Raw genomic sequence first — 18,651 nt, 5'->3', positions numbered from 1 at the left:
TTTAAATATTTCACCAGAATGTTGTATAGCCTTCACCACCACCAAATTACCCATGATCCCCCTCCAATACCCTTAGGTTACTCCTGGTCTGTTTCTCCTATTCCCCTACTCCCTACTGCCTTGCTTGGTCATCTCAGTTCTGTAATCCAAGGCTAAGAGTTTGTCAGCATTGGACAATATCTTGCCTTGGTTTTTTTTCCTCTCTAAAAACCATGGTATTGTCCTTCTATAGCATTAGATTCCTTTATGAAATCTTTCACATTTTTGCTTTCAATACATAAAATTAGATGATAATTTATTAAGTGTTTCATTTCCTTTTACTAAATAAAATCCACCCGCTATCCTTGTTCTGTTTACAGATACAGTATTGATTTGTTCTGCTTCGCCATACATATATTCATAAGTGTAAAATGTCCATTTTGTAATTTTTTTCTTTTATCTAATTAGAGTTGTTTGTTTGTTGTTCACCAGCCATACCCAGCAGTTCTCAGGGCTTTCTCCTTGCTCTGAGCTCAGGGATCACTCCTGGTGGTGCTCAGGGCTTACTCCTAGTTGTGCTTAAGGGACCATATATGGTTCTGGGGATCGAATGAGGGACGAACATGCTTTTTAACCCCTGTACTATATCTCTAACCCTTTAAGGAGAATTTTCAATATTCAATATTTCAATAATGAAGGACTTTTGTTTCCTGAGTTGGCATTTAAGTTTTAATTTTGTTCCCCAGTAACCAAAGAATATTGCCCATATATTTCTAATATAAGCAAGTTATTGAAAGTTCTTGAAGTTTGAGTCAACTAATATTGCTTAAGTAGTGTATATTTCTAGATGAAGTCATGATATTTGCATATAGATGGATCAACATGGAAAGTATCATGTTAAGTGAAATGAGTCATAAAGAGATGGACAGACATAAAAAGATTGCACTCATTTGTGGAATATAAAGTAACAAAACGGGAGACTAACACTCAAGAATAGTAGAGATAAGTTCCAGGAGGATTACTCTACAGCTTAGAAGCTGGCCTCACATGCTGGGGGGAAAGGCAGATCAGATAGAGAAAGGAACACCAAGTAAAGGGTCTAGGAGGACCCTCTTGGAGTGGAAGCTGTGGGCTGAAATTAGACTATAGACCAAACATGATGGCAACTTAATATCTCTGTTGCAAACCACAACACCCAAAAGGAGAAAGAGAGCAAAAAGGAATGCCCTGCCACAGAGGCAAGGTGGGGTGGAGGGGACAGGGTGGGTGTGGTGGGAGGGATGCTGGGACCATTGGTGATGGAAAATGTGCACAGGTGGAGGGATGGGTGCGTGATCATCGTATGACTGAAACATGAGCACGAAAGTTTGTAAGTCTGTAGTTGTACCTCACAGTGATTCAATATTTTTTTAAAAAGTAGTGTATATTTCCAATTTCTTTGATACAGAACATGCACACAAATGTGTCAAATGTATATATGAAATGCAAATTATGCATTGATCGGACTCACCTAATTGCTTAAGTAGACAAAGAATTTTCTACAATGTTTCCTCTTTCCTCTAATCCATTTTGTCATCAAATCTCATTAGTTTTCCTGTTCATGGCCTTATTTGAGTTGCATTTTATATATTTTGCGCAGTCTCACTAACTTTAAAAATTGGCATTGTTTTATTATTTCCCAAAACCTCATGATGCCCCCCTCTCAAAGATAACCATTATTTTGAGTTGATGGCAGCTGAGGAAAAATAGGCATAAGAAAAGTTATTTCCCCTCCTCTCTACCTTATATCAGGTCATAAATTTATACAACACAACAAAATCACAAATCATCCTGTTAATCGTCGATTGCCTCGAGCAGGCCCCAGTAACATCTCCTTCATCCTAGCCCTGAGATTATATTCAAGGCTCTTTAGGAGAATGAGATTCATACAAATAAATTTATACAAAGGACATAAATTTCTCAGCCCAAATAATACACAGTAGAATCCACAGAACATACCTTACTAACTTGTTTATATCTTCCTTAAGTCTCCTCTTTCTATTTAATTTCCACAATTTACCATACAGAAGCTTAAAGCTCTTCTCTTTTGTCTGTCTCCTCTCCACAGACATATTATTCTTTGTTAAAACATTATGTAAGGCCATGTTCTAACATCTCTGAGTTATCCCTCCCTGAGTACTCCTGCGAGTATACACAATGCATGAGTAATACACTTCAGTTTGTTTTTCTCTTGTCTGTATTTTGTTGTTCTAATTTTAAAGTCTCAAACACCTCAATTGGTGAAAAGAAACCCTAGTTTCTAATAACCCACCCACAGCACCAGAGGAGTATCCCAAAGTCTAAGAAAACCATAGCTTAGCATCTTTCATGCTAAAAATGCACAGAAAACCATAAGGTTTTAAGAGGATGCATCACTCCCTCTCCTGAGAGATCTAACTTGTGAGAACAAGTATAAGGAGCCAAAGGAAGATCAAAACTATGGACACTTTTGATGGATAATCAACTCTGGGGACTGGATTACAGATCTGAGAATATCAGTTTGGAAGGGGTTGGGGAAAGAAGGATGAGGTAGAGCTGAAATCACACCAGGGCATCACCGGAGATTCTGGGGCTCTCTGGCGGTAGTAAAGTGAGTCCCTGTAGGCACCAGAGGCGAACCTGCCCATCAACAAACAGTGGGGAGAGTGATCATCCCATGATGCTCAGGGAGGAGGGTCAGGGGCACTGTGGTGGTGGATAGTAACTCTGGACATCAATACCCCAAACTTCAACACTATTGCAAGTTTGATGCCTGAGCTATAAAAACAGAAAGAAAAGGTAAAGACAAAGATGCAAAAAAATCACTAGACATTCTCTTACCCCCTCTCTGGAGGTATCTCGGAAGGGTGCACGGGATGGAAATAAAATGGAGGGAGGTGAAAAAAGGATCAAAATAGCCCTTCATCTTCACTAACAGCAATAGTTCAAAAGAAAATGTGTTGGAACCCAAATCTCTTTGCTAGAACATGGTCCCTAAATTCGTCCCCAAAAAGAACAGTTGAAGCAAAGGGAAATAAATCACATAGAACACACTTGTCCTTGCCTACAGTTTGCCTTAATTTAACACCTAAAAGTCAGTGCTGCAGAGACACTGGGTTACTCCATCAAGACTCAATCGCTTTGGGCCAGAGCACTGGGCAGTTCTCAAGCTGTGCTCAGGAGGCGGAATGGGTGCGGGAGGGGCACTCCTGTTGATACTCAGACAACTAGGCTGGCAGTGCAATGCTAAGGCCCTGCAGTGACCAGGGTCTTCAGGAATACACCCCATGATGCTCAGAGATCATTCGGTGCCAAAATGAAAGCAAGTCTGACTGAAACCCCTAGACCCTTCTGTCTGCTTTCAGACTTCACTGTCACAGGGAGGGAAGCAAATCAGGCCTACAAAGTACTCGCTTCTTCAGTGCTCCCTCTTGAGCTGGAGTCAGTCTACCCCTTGTCTGAGGCAGCTAACTGCCCACCCACAGTCATTGGCCCCTTCTGGGCTGCTTAATGAAATCCCAAACTAGTCTCCCCAGCCAGGGGCAGCTGATGCTCAGCCACTGAACAGTGAAGGTCTCTGCACCCCTTTGCCTGCCGCGTTAAAATGTGAAGGAAACCCCAGGAAGTCAGGCTTGAGAAACAAGGATGCATCCAGGAGAATGAAGATGCCAGGGAATGGAAGAGAGGAAAGAGAGACAAGTCCTCCATGACTCACATGAGGCCTGAGCTCTCCCTCCAGATGGCTCTTAGAGAGAGAAAAATCAGACAGTGCCTTCAGAGTAGCTGCTGAGTCAATTTCCTACAACAGTTCTAATTTGCATCCGCCATGTGTAAGATTGTTCACAGTGCCCCGTCTCACTTCCAGAGTGTCTGGATGTGGATGACAAATGCAAAGTTCTTCTGCCTAAAGAGTGCCCAGTCTCCAAGGCCGGTGACATCCAGGCCCCTTCTGATTAGTGGAGTCTTTGTCCCTGCACCAACCTTGCCTCCAGAGATCTCCTCAACTCAGCCAAGTAGAAATACCCATCTCCCTACACTGCCTCTTTAATAATGGCTTCATTAACTGCAAGGTGCTCTTAATTCATACCAAGCAGAAAATTCTCATGCAAAGAAATGGAAATTCTAGCTACCTCCTCACATAGGAATTACCCAGGTACAAAGACAAACCTGGTACAATTTTACATGGTCACCACTGGTATTACCACGCCACTTGCTGAAGACGGGAAAAATAAATTGACGATATTTGACAACTTGAACATAAAAACATGTTTTGATCCAGCAACTCTATTCCTAGGTGGAATAACCACCATAAAAATGAGTACCAATTTACCAAAAGACAGTCTGAGAACGCTTCCAGCAACACCATATATAATAGACAAAAACTGGGGGAGGAAAAGGAATTCACATGTCAACTATAAACTAAACAATAAATTGGATTTACTGATTTTTTTTTAATTCCATATAGCCATGCCAACTAATGGCATGGTAGATGCCGCAGACTGAGTGTAGAGCAGAAAGAGCCAAGCATTCAAAAAGTGCATCCTTGGGGCTGAAGCGATAGGACAACAGGAAGAGCATTTGCCTTGCATGCAGTCATCCCCAGTTTGATCCCCAGTATCCCAAATGGTCCCCTGAACACTGCCAGGAGTAATTTCTTAGTGCAGAGCCAGGAGTAACCCCTGAGTGCTTCTGGGTGTGACCCAAAAAAGAAAAAAGAAGTTCATCCTTTACATTTCTATTACATAAAAAAAAAGCAAAGTCACTAACACTTGGTGTTAGGAGTCAAATACCTGTGATTGGGCAATCCCAGCTAGTGACTGGAAGAAATTCATATGATGTTGATAGATCTATATGTGCATTTTGCAAAAATTTATTGCACTAAAACCTTACTTTACACTCAATTTTACTGCCATACAAATGTGTAACAAAAATTAAAATTTTAATAACTCATCTTACTAAACTACTTTAAGACTGAAACTGCTAAACGTGTTTGAGCCATTATTCCCTCATTTGTGAAATGGGAGCTTGTTGATTTAACAACTCTGTAAGGGTGTATGTGCAAAAATTAACACTAAAAAAAATCTACCTGTATCTCTAAAAATAAAACCCTTTCTAAAGGGAGAAAATTAAGAGGTAAGAGAATTAATGCAAATGGTCCAACTCCAGAGTGCCAGTAATTGTACAGGATGTTTTTTGTAGTATTAGCTTTATAACAACTGCAAAATATGTGACTGAGAGAAAAAGAGAACTTTCTAGAGAAGGCAACTCTAACATCCACACACACGTACACTGTGTCTCTCCCATACTTGAATAAAGAGTTGACAGCTCTGTCCTTGCACTCAGACAAGAACCTGGGGCCCCTCATTCAGTTGACAATGGCAGAAGATACATGACCTCTAAGGTTCAGTTTTAAAAAACACAATTTCTTTCTCTCTCTCTCTTCCTCACCCCATCATTCCTCCTCTTCCTTCCAACTCTTCATGTTTATTTCACCTTTGTCATCCTTGGTCCAGGCCAGCTGATAACTCTCTAGCCTTGTCACCACAAAGCAACAATGTAATGGTCATCTGTCCATCTGTTCAACACAGAAGGATCAAAAGAAACCTCTAGGGCCTGAATGCAATTCATAACAGGTGGACAGTATGATACACTTAAGGGAAATGACTGGGAGACTCTCCAAAAAAGATCCTGACTATTTGGTCCAATTCCCCTCACTGACCACACAATCTCCTCCCAGGTTCATCTGCAGATGGTGTGCTTAAGGCCTATTTTTATGAAGAAAATAGGTGTTTCTTGTTAGTATAGAGATTTCTTACCCACTGTGATTTCTTCTCTAACAGTCTAACAGATGTGTAGCAATGGAAGAGTGAGGAAAAAAATCTGTTCATTACATACAAGCCAACTTCCTCCTCATCATCCAATAAGCATTTACTATTTCCAGCACATTTCCAGAAATTGCCGACAATTTATAGCAATCTTCCAAAAAAAATAATAAATTTATCTAGACTAAAAACATGAAACATAAATAAAATTTTAAATGGTCTATTTGTTAGTATCTGAGCTGGCAGACACCAAGTGAATTCCTATGAGAGCAAAAGAGCAAAGATTAAAAAAAATAATAAGCAACAGCATACACAGCACTGAACCTGGAGCTTTCTCAGGAGTCTAGTAGGATCCTTGAGGCCCAGAGTGGGAGTTCAACTGGGGTTCAGAAAGGCCCAGGCCACCTCTTTCTAACTCAAACAGGTTGAATCTGGAACTATTACTGATGCAAGACACTGAATTCCCAGTAGGAGACAATTTCAGGGGCCATATTACAGAAATCAAAAAGCCCAATGAGGAACAAAGCAAGATATGTGTGGTCCTAACTGTGTAAGAAAACAAGATGAAATATCTCCTGGGAGGAAAATGCCATATAGAGCCAAAGCTTCCCTCTCTGAAATTCTCCACATGTGGTTAAACCCAGGCATCAAGTCATTTCCCCAGGAAAATTTTCAGAGATCATGAGCTCTTACTAAAAAAAACCCGTAAATGATAACACAATACAAGTGACCAGATAGGAGAATCACCAGGACAACTCAAGTAACTATAGATCTGGTGTGGTCAGTAAGGGGAGTTGGACCAAACAGTCAGGATCTATGTCACCATCAGGCTTCTGAGGGACCAAGAACAAATAAACACTTCCACAGTTCAAGTATGTTCAAGGGCATAAACGGGAGAAATAAAAGCGTAAGGAACTCTGCCAAGGCAGATATTTTTTAACAGTATTTTAAGGCACTGTGATTTCAAAGATATTCATAATAAAATGTCCAAGTTTCCAACACCAGTCCCACCACCAATGTGCCCATCACTCCACTACTGTCCCCAGATGCCATCAACCCCACCTACCACACACATTTAACTCCCCTGCAACATGCTGTAGGCTCTGCAGTACACACACACACACACACACACACACACACACACACACACACACACACACACACACACCTCTATACTAGCGATAAGCTAGAGACCCCGGCCCCCCCACCCCATTCCTCCCATGTAAATGAGGCAGATTTTTTAAAAATTCAAATAAAACTTCCAGAAATGGAAATACGACAGCTGAAATTAGGAGCTCTTTGACTATATTCTACAGCCAATTACATACAGGTGAAGAAAACATAAGTAAATGGAAGGAAGGCTCATTTACCTAAGGGAGATGATTCAGAGCACAGAGCAGCTGAGGGGAAGGAGATGACGACCTTTAAATATAATTTAAGAAACACAAAAAGACATATGATCCAACAGAGTATGGAGCGAACTTTTATCAATCTAGGCCATGTGATTTGCCCTAAGAATAAAGCAATAATCACAGCAGACAGATCTAGTACAGAGGTCAAGGTACTTGCCTTGCACATACAGACTGGGTTCCATCCCTGGCACCCTATGGTCTCCTGAGCCCACAAGGAGTGATCCCTGAGCACAGAGCCAGGAGTAAGCCCTGAGTACCACTGCATATGGCCCAAAAGACAAACCAAAAAATGTTTTTAAATGTTTTAAAATTAAGTTCAAAAGTAAATGGGGTAAAACTTGTTCAAATTAAAATGTGAATTGGCATAAGAGCAGCGCTTGTGTGTGCATGACACCAGAATTCCACCCCGATTTGGGGTATCTGTCCTCAAACTTCCCTCCGGAGGCCACAGGACCCCACCCCAAGCATATCTCTCCAGAGACAGAAGACAGAGCCACTGGTCACATTCCCATGCAGTGACACCAACAGGAAAACTTCATATTTCATGTTAGCAAAGACAAAGGAAAACAACATCATCTGTGTGTGTGTGTGTGTGTGTGTGTGTGTGTGTGCAGCCAGGGGTACCCTCTGGATTCCCCGAGACGTTGCCTGGCTCCTGAGGGGTTCCCCAGTCCATCCTGAGGGAAAGAGCATCTTGTTTTCTCAACCAGCAATTCCCTTTTCACCCAAGTTGGCTAGCATCAGGGCCTGGTTTGCAGTCAAGATCCTGGACTGGTAGGAAAGAACTGGATATGGGGGGCAAGGGGGTACGGGCAAGGGGGTGGGGCAGTGGACAGGGATGCTGGGAAGCATTCCAGGCCTTGGGACAACATTTTAACCTGCAGGTGACAGCAGGCACACCCACCAGAATCACCTTCTGAAAGGCAAGTGGTAAGAGCCTCCTCAAATTCTTGCTCTATTCTGAATAATTTTTCCCCTCCGTGAAATGTGGGGATGCATACTGAGAAAACATAATGAACCAACATTCCACATGAACTATTTTTCAAGTTCAATTTACTAAGTTTCTAAAACTTCCAATACATCAATGAGCCCGCTTTTTATTAAAAGCTCCATTATACTGTTTGGTGGAATCAATTCTAAGTTTCTTTCCTGGCAAAATAGAAAAAAAGTACCCATTCCCAAAAGTACTAAACCAGCGTTGCTATCACAATGTGGACCCCACCAAAATAACTATAGCATTAATATAAAAGAGCTATATTATTATCTATTTAATATCTAAGGAAAATAATGACACAGTAATTATTTTGAGTAATAATTTAAATAAGGGCTGGAGCGATAGCACAGCAGGTAAGGTGTTTGCCTTGCATGCAGCCGACCTGGGTTCCATTCCTTCGTCCCTCTCGGAGAGCCCGGCAAGCTACCGAGAGTATCCCGCCCGCACGGCAGGGCCTGGCAAGCTCCCCATGGCATATTCGATATGCCAAAAACAGTAACACGTCTCACAATGGAGATGTTACTGGTGCCCGCTCGAGCAATCGATGAACAACAGGAGGACAGTGCTACAGTGCAATAATTTAAATAATTATTATGCATTTATAATTGGTCGATTTATGAAAGGGTTCTATTTTTTTATTATTTTTAGTGAAACACCATGAGGTACAGTTGTAGATTTACAATTTTTTTGTGCTTGGGTTTCGATTATACAATGATCAAACACCCATCCCTCCACCAGTGCCCATTTTCCACCACCATGGATAATATCCCTCCCACCCCCATCCCCCCATCCCCCCCTGCCTCTGTGGCAGGGCAATCCCCTGTGTTCTCTCTCTCCTTTTGGGTGTTGTGGTCTGCAAAAGAGGCTTTGAGTGGCAAACATGTTCAGTCCATAGTCGACTTTCAACATGCATCTCCCCTCCTGGGAGGATCCTCCAAACACCGAAAGGGTTCTATTTTTAAAGAACTATATTCACCATATTGTCTTTGAGATTCCTTTTAAAATCAATACAGAGAATAGCTTTTTGGTGCATGATGAAAACCTTGGGCAATAATTTCACTCTTAAAAATCATTACATGAGGAAGCGTTCAGCATAAGAGAAAGAACACATGGAGGGTGCGGGATCCCGGAGGAAAAAAAAAAAGAAAAAACAGGTTCCAAAAAGAGCCGAGATCACCCGCAAGTTCCAGATGGAGTAGGTGCCGCATCCCGCCTCCCCCAGATGGAACCCCGGTGACCAGAAGCCTCTACAAACACAGCTCGAGTATGCGGGAACGAGGACTTTTTCTCAAATCTGCCAGACTACACCTCCCAGGTAACCTCTGATTCCGGAAGTCACGCCCACAGCCCGCCCCCCAGCGCCATCTTTGAAGCGTTCAGCATAAGAGAAAGAACACATGGAGGGTGCGGGATCCCGGAGGAAAAAAAAAAAAGAAAAAACAGGTTCCAAAAAGAGCCGAGATCACCCACAAGTTCCAGATGGAGTAGGTGCCGCATCCCGCCTCCCCCAGATGGAACCCCGGTGACCAGAAGCCTCTACAAACACAGCTCGAGTATGCGGGAACGAGGACTTTTTCTCAAAACCGCGCGGCCGCTTATGCGGCCGCGCGACGTCTCTCTGTATACATAGTGATCAATGAGAAGTAAACCACCCAATCTTTCTCCCTGAAAGTCAGAGTTAAGTTTGGAGCACGGCCACAGCCCCAGAAACACAAGGACTTAATGCAGAACCCAGCAGCTTAGAGCAGAAAAGTGAAAGGACTATGCGTTAATCCAGGCCATCAAGTCTGCCGGAGGGGAAAGGGTGTTGCCCCATTCGCCCTCTCTTCTCTGGAAAGGATGGCGGCCGCATGGGAGCCTTGTGGACAGCAGGTATGAGCCGGGGGTGTGGGGGCGACTAAAACCTCATGGGAAGGGGGGCGTTCTGGTCCGTCCTTCACGCCCTACCGAGGTCACCAGTTGCCCCCCACGAGCGGCTCTCCAGCACAGCCACGGCCCCAGAAGCACAAGGACTTAATGCAGAACCCAGCAGCTTGGAGCAGAAAAGTGAACGGACTATGCATTGATCCAGGCCATCAAGTCTGCCGGAGGGGAAAGGGTGTTGCCCCATTCGCCCTCTCCTCTCTGGAAAGAAAGATGGCGGCCACATGGGAGCCTTGTGGACAGCAGGTATGAGCCGGGGGTGTGGGGGCGACTAAAACCTCATGGGAAGGGGGGCGTTCCGGTCCGTCCTTCACGCCCTACCGAGGTCACCAGTTGCCCCCCACGAGCGGCTCTCCAGCACGGCCACAGCCCCAGAAGCACAGGGGCTTGATGCAGAACCCAGCAACTTGGAGCAGAAAAGTGAAAGGACTATGCGTTAATCCAGGCAATCATTTCTGCCCAGAGGGGAAAGGGTGTTGCTCCCTTCCGCCCTCCTCCCTCTGGAAAGAAAGATGGCGGCCACATGGGAGCCTTGTGGACAGCGGGTATGAGCCGGGGGTGTGGGGGCGACTAGAACCTCATGGGAAGGGGGGCGTTCCGGTCCGTCCTTCACGCCCTACCGAGGTCACCAGTTGTTCCCCGTGAGCGGCTCTCCAGAACAGCCACGGCCCCAGAAGCACAAGGACTTAATGCAGAACCCAGCAGCTTGGAGCAGAAAAGTGAAAGGACTATGCGTTAATCCAGGCCATCAAGTCTCCCGGAGGGGAAAGGGTGTTGCTCCCTTCCGCCCTCCTCCCTCTGGAAAGAAAGATGGCGGCCACATGGGAGCCTTGTGGACAGCAGGTATGAGCCGGGGGTGTGGGGGCGACTAAAACCTCATGGGAAGGGGGGCGTTCCGGTCCGTCCTTCACGCCCTACCGAGGTCACCGGTTGCCCCCCACGAGCGGCTCTCCAGCACAGCCACGGCCCCAGAAGCACAAGGACTTAATGCAGAACCCAGCAGCTCGGAGCAGAAAAGTGAACGGACTATGCATTGATCCAGGCCATCAAGTCTGCCGGAGGGGAAAGGGTGTTGCCCCATTCGCCCTCTCCTCTCTGGAAAGAAAGATGGCGGCCACATGGGAGCCTTGTGGACAGCAGGTATGAGCCGGGGGAGTGGGGACGACTAAAGCCTCATGGGAGGGGGGGCGTTCCGGTCCGTCCTTCGCGCCCTACCGAGGTCACAGGTCGCCCCCCGCGAGCGGCTCTCCAGCACGGCCATGGCCCCAGAAGCACAAGGACTTAATGCAGAACCCAGCAGCTTGGAGCAGAAAAGTGAACGGACTATGCGTTGATCCAGCCCATCAAGTCTGCCGGAGGGGAAAGGGTGTTGCCCCATTCGCCCTCTCCTCTCTGGAAAGAAAGATGGCGGCCACATGGGAGCCTTGTGGACAGCAGGTATGAGCCGGGAGTGTGGGGGCGACTAGAGCCTCATGGGAAGGGGGGCGTTTCGCTCCGCCCTTCACGCCCTACCGAGGCCACCGGTTGCCCCCCGCAAGCGGCTCTCCAGCACGGCCACGACTCCAGAACACAGAAACCAATTTCTTAGCTATCTGACTTTCAGTAGAAATACTTCCAGGGTCAATAGGTAAAATAGCAGAAATCCAAAACCAACATTTAATTCTTGAACCCAGCTGTAGAAAGCAAATCACTTCACAATGCTTTTTCAGCATGTCTGATTTGGGGGGGGGGGGGGTAAACTCTAAATAATAGTGGTGAATCTTTTATTGAAACAATGAATCTAATCAAAGCAGATAGAGTGTTAACTAGAATTCATCTGCCTCACAGGGACGGGGAGGGGTGGGGGGTGGGGTTTTATTGGGGTTCTTCATGGTAAAAAATAAGTATTGGTAAAGGGAAATGTGTTTGATATTTGCATGACTGAGACATAAACCTGAAAGCTTTGTAACCTTTCCCACAGTGATTCAATAAATAAATTAAAAAAAAATCATTACATGATATAATAAAAAGTGCATCTGATTTTATATCAGGTTATTTTATGCTGGATCTTGATTCGGAAACAGTCCCAAATTATTACACTGTTACTATGGAAATACACAATCTGTTTTATGATATGGTTTTAAAAATGCACTGCTATTAGTCTTGAACGGTAAGTTGAAGTTTGCCAGAAGAGGAAAAAAATCAAGAAAGGATTAAGCAAATAGAATCACAAAAAGAAATACAAAAGATCATAAGGGGGAAATAGATGCAGCAAATTTGAGGAACAGCAAGTCACACTGAGCCCTGTATCATTGCATGTATGGTGGGGGGTGGGGATATTATGGGCGGAATTAAAGGTGGTGAGAAATCATTCTTTCCTGACTCCAGAATCTTGAGAAATGAGACACAGAAGTTAAGTCAGGGGCGGAGAATATCTGCCTTTTCTGTCAAGAGACTCAGCTCCGATGTGTTTTTGCCCCACAGTCTGTATGCGTCCAGGTCTGGAGTCAGCGAAAGCTGGTTCTTCAGGAGAGAGCTTGCAAACTGGCCCAGGAACATGCGTGTCCAGCGATGGGGGAGCCAGGCCCCACTGAGCCCCAGCACACATTCATGCTGATTCTCACCATCCTCTCCACCTTCCCTTCCTCTGGTGGAGTGGGGAGGATGAGGATAAAGGGAAGATTTGGTTGGGTTTTTTTTTTTCCTCATAAGCCCAGGGCACGTGCAGGTGCCTCCCAGCCATGGCGCCAGCTCACTGCCTTTGGGTTTTATAGGCATTAAAGCTGAGCAAAGGGGGCAGTCCTGAGAGTTGCAGAGTTTGATTTGGGATTTTTGTTTGTTTGTTTGTTTGTTTTTAATTTAATCACCGTGAAATACAGTTACAAAACTTTCGTGAAAGAGTTTCAGTCATACAATGTTCCAACACCCAAGTCTCTCCACCAGTGTATATTTCCCATCAACAATATTTCTCCCCTCCCCTCCTCTCCCCTTCTCTCTCTCTCCCCTCTCTCTCTCTCTCTCTCTCTCTCTCTCACACACACACACACACACACACACACTTTGGGGCATTATGGTTTACAATACAGATACTGAGAGGCCATCCTGTTTGTTCCTTTACCCATTCTCAGCCCACATCTCCCATCCATAGCGATCCCTCTCAGAGTTTGATTTGGAAATGAGGATGGAGCAGAAAACCAGGAGCCAGCAAGGGACTCACAGAATGGGACCCCAATGAATGAGACAAGAGACAGCTCAGAGATCCAGAGGAGACGCCAGGCAGGTCAGAGAGACACAGGACAAGCAAAGAGCTCCTCAGGGAAGGGGAAACCAGGGGCTGGAGAGAGCACAGCGGGGAGGACGCTGGCCTTGCATGTGATGGACACAGATTCCATCCCTAGAAACCCATAAGGTACCCCAAGTCCCGCCAGGAGGGATCCCAGAGTCAGGAGGAAGCCCGAGCAACACTGGTGTGGCTCAAACACCAAATAAATTGTTTGTTTGTTTGTTTGTTTAAAGAAGGAAGCCAAGCATCTCCCCACTGACTTTACACCTTCTAACACAACCAGGATCATCAGCGAAAGTCATGATTTTTTGGTTTCTGTTTAATCACACAGAAAATTGCTTCGTACATCTTAAAACAAAACAGAGAATGATCCTCCATACAATCATGCATCTGTGTATATGTAAATAGATAGCTGTTATGTGTATGCAGAAATGTAGTTTTCAAAACATATACACAGTTTGCAAACTAGCCTGAGCACCAAACTCCACCCAGGAACATGCTATGAAGAATCAGCATCAACGAGCCCAAAGTCATTCTCTCCCCTGCACCCATCTCTCCCTCTCTCTCCCCTTCCCTCTCTCTCTCCTTCTCCCTCTCTCTCCTTCTCCCTCTCCCTCTCCAATCTCTCCCTTCTTCTCTCCCTCCTTCTCTCCTCCTTTCTCTCCCTCTTCTCTCCCTTCATCTCTCCCTCCCTCTCTTCCCCTTTCTGTCCCTCTCTCCCCCCTTTCCCTCTCTCTCCTTCTCTCTCTCCCTCTCTTTACATCTCTTCCCCCTCTCTCCCTCTCCCTCTCTCCCTCTCCCTTTCTGCTTCTCTCTCCCTCTCTCCCTCCCTCCCTTTCTCCCTTCCTTCCTCCCTCCCTCCTCCCCTCTTACAAATGATTTTTCTCTTTTGCCAGCTCTACTTCTAAATATTCCTAAAACATTCAAGGATTGCTTTTGCAAATTTAAGGGGGAAAAGATTTAAAAGTTAGATGAAGAACAAAAACACTGCATGACTTAATAGTTTGGGGTCTCATAAGGGATTCATTTCAACATTTACTTAGTAACATGTGCCATGTGCCATGTTACATGTGTCTGCATGTGCCAGGCACTTCTGCATCAGCAGGCTGAGTCCGGGCACACCCTCAAGGAAAGGTTTTCCCAGCGCCCCGCTTCGGGGCCCACTTGGCAGTCGTGCACAGGCTGGGGCTTCCTTTCCTGCCCTCCGTGTTCGACAGACCTCTGCCCTCTGTTCTCACAGACCGCTTCCGAGTGTCAGTGAACAGGGGAGTCCACAGCAGCAGGTGACTTGTTACAGCTTAGGTACCGTTTCTCACACCCCAACAGCTGGAGCTTCTAGAAAGCAGCCGGGAGGACACTAGAGTCAGAGGTAAGACCACCTTGGGTATGTTCCCAGCCTTCTTTGTGCTTTCATTCACCTGTACACAAAGCCGGGAGAAATGAGAGCTTGCATGATGGGTCTCCGCTAGGTGTGAAGAGCCTGGCTCCCTGGACTGTGAAACTGTCCACCCTCATCCTCACATCACCATCCCTACATGGATGGTGTCAAGGAGGGAAGCCGCTGGTCATCTCGACAGAGAGGACAGAACAAGTGACTTCTACCACAACTGTAGACCAGCCTTCAGACTCTTTCTCCTTCCCATTGCGGGCCTATTTCTTCTGTAGCTGCTCAACAGATTCAGCACTGTTACGGGGGCAGCTAAAAAGTGATATAGGGGCCGAAGAGATAGTGCAGTGGGTAGGGCACTTGCACACAGATGACCCGGGCTCCATCTGGCATCTCAGATGGTCCCCCGAGCACCATCAGGAGTGATCTCTGAGTGCAGAGTCAGGAGAAACCCTTGAGCATCGCCCCCAGGGCAGAGAACCAACACTGACACTGCATGCCTACATGCTCTCCGCAGAGCTGCATCCTGATCACACACTTCTGCAGGCAGAGCCAGAGCCGGAGGTTCGCTGTTTTCCTTTCTCTCTTTCGTACAGTCATACACACCTTTTCTGCCTTTGTATTTGCCTCTCCTTGTCCCCCTTCTCGTTCATTTTCATCAACAGACACAATCCGAAGCAGCAGCTGCACAGAACCAAGAAGATTGTGTGTATGTGCGAATATGAGTGTATGCACACGTGCACACATGTGTGTGTGTGTTCAGGCACACATAATCAAAGACTGAAAATCTAAAAATATATGCTGAAGTGATAGTACAGTGGGGAGGGCATTTGCCTTGCATGCAGCCAACCCAGGTTTGATCCCCGGCATCCTATATGGTACCCCCCACCATTGCCATGAGTAATTCCTGAGAGTGCAACAGAACCAGAAGTAACACCTGAGCATCACCAAGTGTGACCCAAAAAGTAGGAAAAAAAGAAAAAGGAAAAAACTGCAAATAACAAGCAAGAGTAATAGACTCCAGGGAGAACATAGGAGCACTAAAAAACTGCCACAAAAGAAAATTTTCTAATGCCCATTACTTTCTGGAGATAATTTTAAGTCCATGAAGAGGCATGATCCAATTGGCATAGAAATCAAACTTCATTTTTCCAGCAGAAAACAAAACTTCCGAGAGAATCACATAAGTCAGAAATAGTTTTCCCAGAATCAGTTATCACTACATCTAAGCTATTTTATAAATTACAAGTTTCTTTTAGACCAAAAAGTAACCCCAGGACCCTTTACCCACAATCATCCCCATGAACTTGCAGGCCTGAGACACACTCCCTGGCTCCTCCCCCTCCACCCTTTGACTGGACCAAATAACAGTTCAAGTCCCAGCAGAAAGCAAGTGATTCCGTGAAACACTATAGGAAAAAGGATGGCGAAGAGAATCACAAAGGTGTCCTCTCTTACAAAGTTGTACTATGCAAAGGGCAGAAAGTGGGTCAGGGCAGTGCCCAGAGAACATCCCAAATCTCTGCCGAGGGCAGCACCAGGTACTCGGTGACTGCCTCTCCACTGGCCACTGTTGCATCTTGCTCACCTGATGGCCAAGTGAAGATACAGTCTTGATGGCTCTAAAATAGACCCCAAGTCCTTGGATCACCCCGAGTTCTGCCCTAGCTTTCACAGCACAAGTTGAAAACAAGGCAAGGAGTTTGTGAGCTACTTCCCGAATCCTGCCCCTTCTAACTTCAGCACTTCCGTGAAATCTCCCATCCGGCAACACCGACCCCTCATGCACCCTCATGGCAAGCCCCAGGGGCACCACCCCACCATCTGGGGAGGTATCAAGCCTGCAGCTCTCCAGGTCTCAGCCTACCAGACTCCCGAAGGCGCTGAAAAAATTCTTCAAGAAATCTGTCTGGTCAAGTTAGCCAAGACCCATTTCAACAAAATCCTCTACCTCCTACCTCCTTGCAAAAATGTGGTATTTCAAAATAGCCCTCAAAAAATTGCAGGAAATCTCTATAGACGGAACCAGATTTTCACATTCTAGACCATCTCACATTTGAGATGAACTCTTCCAGGGCAGGGAGAGGGAGAAAAGAGCCCTGACAGAAAGCAACCCGCGTGAGGAAGCCAAGAGCTTCCTCCTCAAGGAGGGTGGTGAGGCTTCAGAGCCTACAGAGGTGTGAGGCTGCTGTGCCCACGACTCCCGGGTCTTGCCAACCAATGGCAGATCAATAGAGTTTGCTTTGAGAAGGGGAAAGCCCAGATCCTTGTCCCAGTCCAGCAGCACGGATGCCGAGTGTGTAGGGGATGAGACATATGACTGTATCTTTTCTCCTACGTAGGAGAGGAATGGGTTAAATGTTCCTCTCAGTCCACTAACTCGAGTGTGACATCTTTTTAAGAATCTCTTCTGAAAGATTCCTCCAAAAGGACACTCAAATGGGAAAGGTTCAACTCATTCGAGATAAAGTTAAACTTTTCTCCGTGTTAAGAAAAAAAATTGAATCATCTATAAGGGGATATGGGGGGGGGGGAGTTTCCTCTCCTAAGTCTCGTTCCCTCCTCAGAATGATTTTTTGCTCAAGGTTTTTTTCAAGGCAACTTTGACATCCTTATTCCTCAGGCTGTAGATTAAGGGGTTGAGCATGGGCACCACAATGGTGTAGAACAGGGAGGACACTTTGCCTTGGTTCATGGGTAAGAGAGAAGATGGTTTAAGGTACATGAAGGCCCCGGACCCAAAGAAGAGCGAGACGGCCAGGATGTGGGAACTGCAGGTGCTGAAGGCTTTGGACCGGCCAGCAGTGGAGCGGATGCGGAGGATGCTGCCCAGAATGAGGGCGTAGGAGATAAAGATGGTGACCGTGGGCACCCCGATATCAATGCCCACCACAATAAAGACCACCAACTCGTTGACAAAGGTGCTGCTACAGGCACGCTCCAGGAGGGGGAGGATGTCACACATGTAGTGGTTGACCAGATTATTGGCGCAGAAGGTCAGCTGCACCATGCATGCCGTGTGGGCCATGGCCCCCGCAAAGCCCATCACGTAGACCCCCGCCAACAGTAGCAAGCAGACCCACAGGGACATGCTGGTCGTGTACACTAGTGGGTTACAGATGGCCACGTAGCGGTCATAGGCCATGGCCGACAGAATGAAGGACTCCGAGACGACAAAGAAGAGAAAGAAGAAGAGCTGGGTCATGCACCCAGCATAGGAGATGATGTTCTTCTTCAGGACAAAACTCATCAGCAGTTTGGGAGAGATGACAGTAGAATAACAGAAATCGATGAAGGACAAGTTGAAGAGGAAAAAGTACATGGGGGTGTGCAGGTGGGAGTTCAGGCCGATCAGGGTGATCAGGCCCAAGTTCCCCACCACGGTGATCAGGTAGAAAGCCAGGAAAAGGAAAAAGAGGGGCATCTGGAGGCCCGGCTGGTCGGTGAGGCCCGCCAGGATAAACTCCCTCGCCGAGGTGTTCTCAGCCACCGTTCTCATGTCAGGTGTGCTGTGGGAACAAGGAAAGTCCCTGAGAACAGCAGCACCACACTCCCACCCACCTCCCAGTTGTCAAGAACTGGATTCACTGAGAGTCTGGACGTCCATTCTCCAGGGCACTGCCTCCAGAGTGCCCTCTAGAGGATGGACCTGCCTCCACGATGCTCACTCACGGGAAAGAAAGGACCCAAGAAAAATCTGGAAGCCAACTCCTGACTCCACTGTGTCCTTGCAAATCCCTTTCCCGCTCACACTGACAAACACAGGGACCCCTCTCTTCAGAGTCCTCGCAGAGGTGCTCCACGCCTGGAGCATCCCTCTTAATCAGCCTGGGCAGAGCAAAAAATAAGTACTG

At 46.2% G+C, this 18,651-nt stretch overlaps 1 protein-coding gene across 1 annotated transcript; it reads right to left on the bottom strand.

Moving 5' to 3' along the window:
- Positions 1–17,360: 17,360 nt before the first annotated feature.
- Positions 17,361–18,296, bottom strand: LOC130024347 (olfactory receptor 145). The gene has a single exon (XM_056115071.1). The coding sequence runs from the start codon at positions 18,294–18,296 to the stop codon at positions 17,361–17,363; it is 936 nt and encodes a 311-aa protein (XP_055971046.1).
- Between the last annotated feature and the right edge of the window lie 355 nt (positions 18,297–18,651).

This window comes from Sorex fumeus, unplaced genomic scaffold (genome assembly GCF_029834395.1).
Source record: "Sorex fumeus unplaced genomic scaffold, SorFum_2.1 ptg000028l, whole genome shotgun sequence".
NCBI classification, from domain to species: Eukaryota; Metazoa; Chordata; class Mammalia; order Eulipotyphla; family Soricidae; genus Sorex; species Sorex fumeus.
Note: the sequence above shows the minus strand (reverse complement) of the source record. Positions and strands in the feature narration are given on the sequence as shown.

Coding starts and splice junctions, on each gene's coding strand:
- LOC130024347 (XM_056115071.1), bottom strand. CDS start 18,296: ATGAGAACGGTGGCTGAGAACACCTCGGCGAGGGAGTTTATCCTGGCG.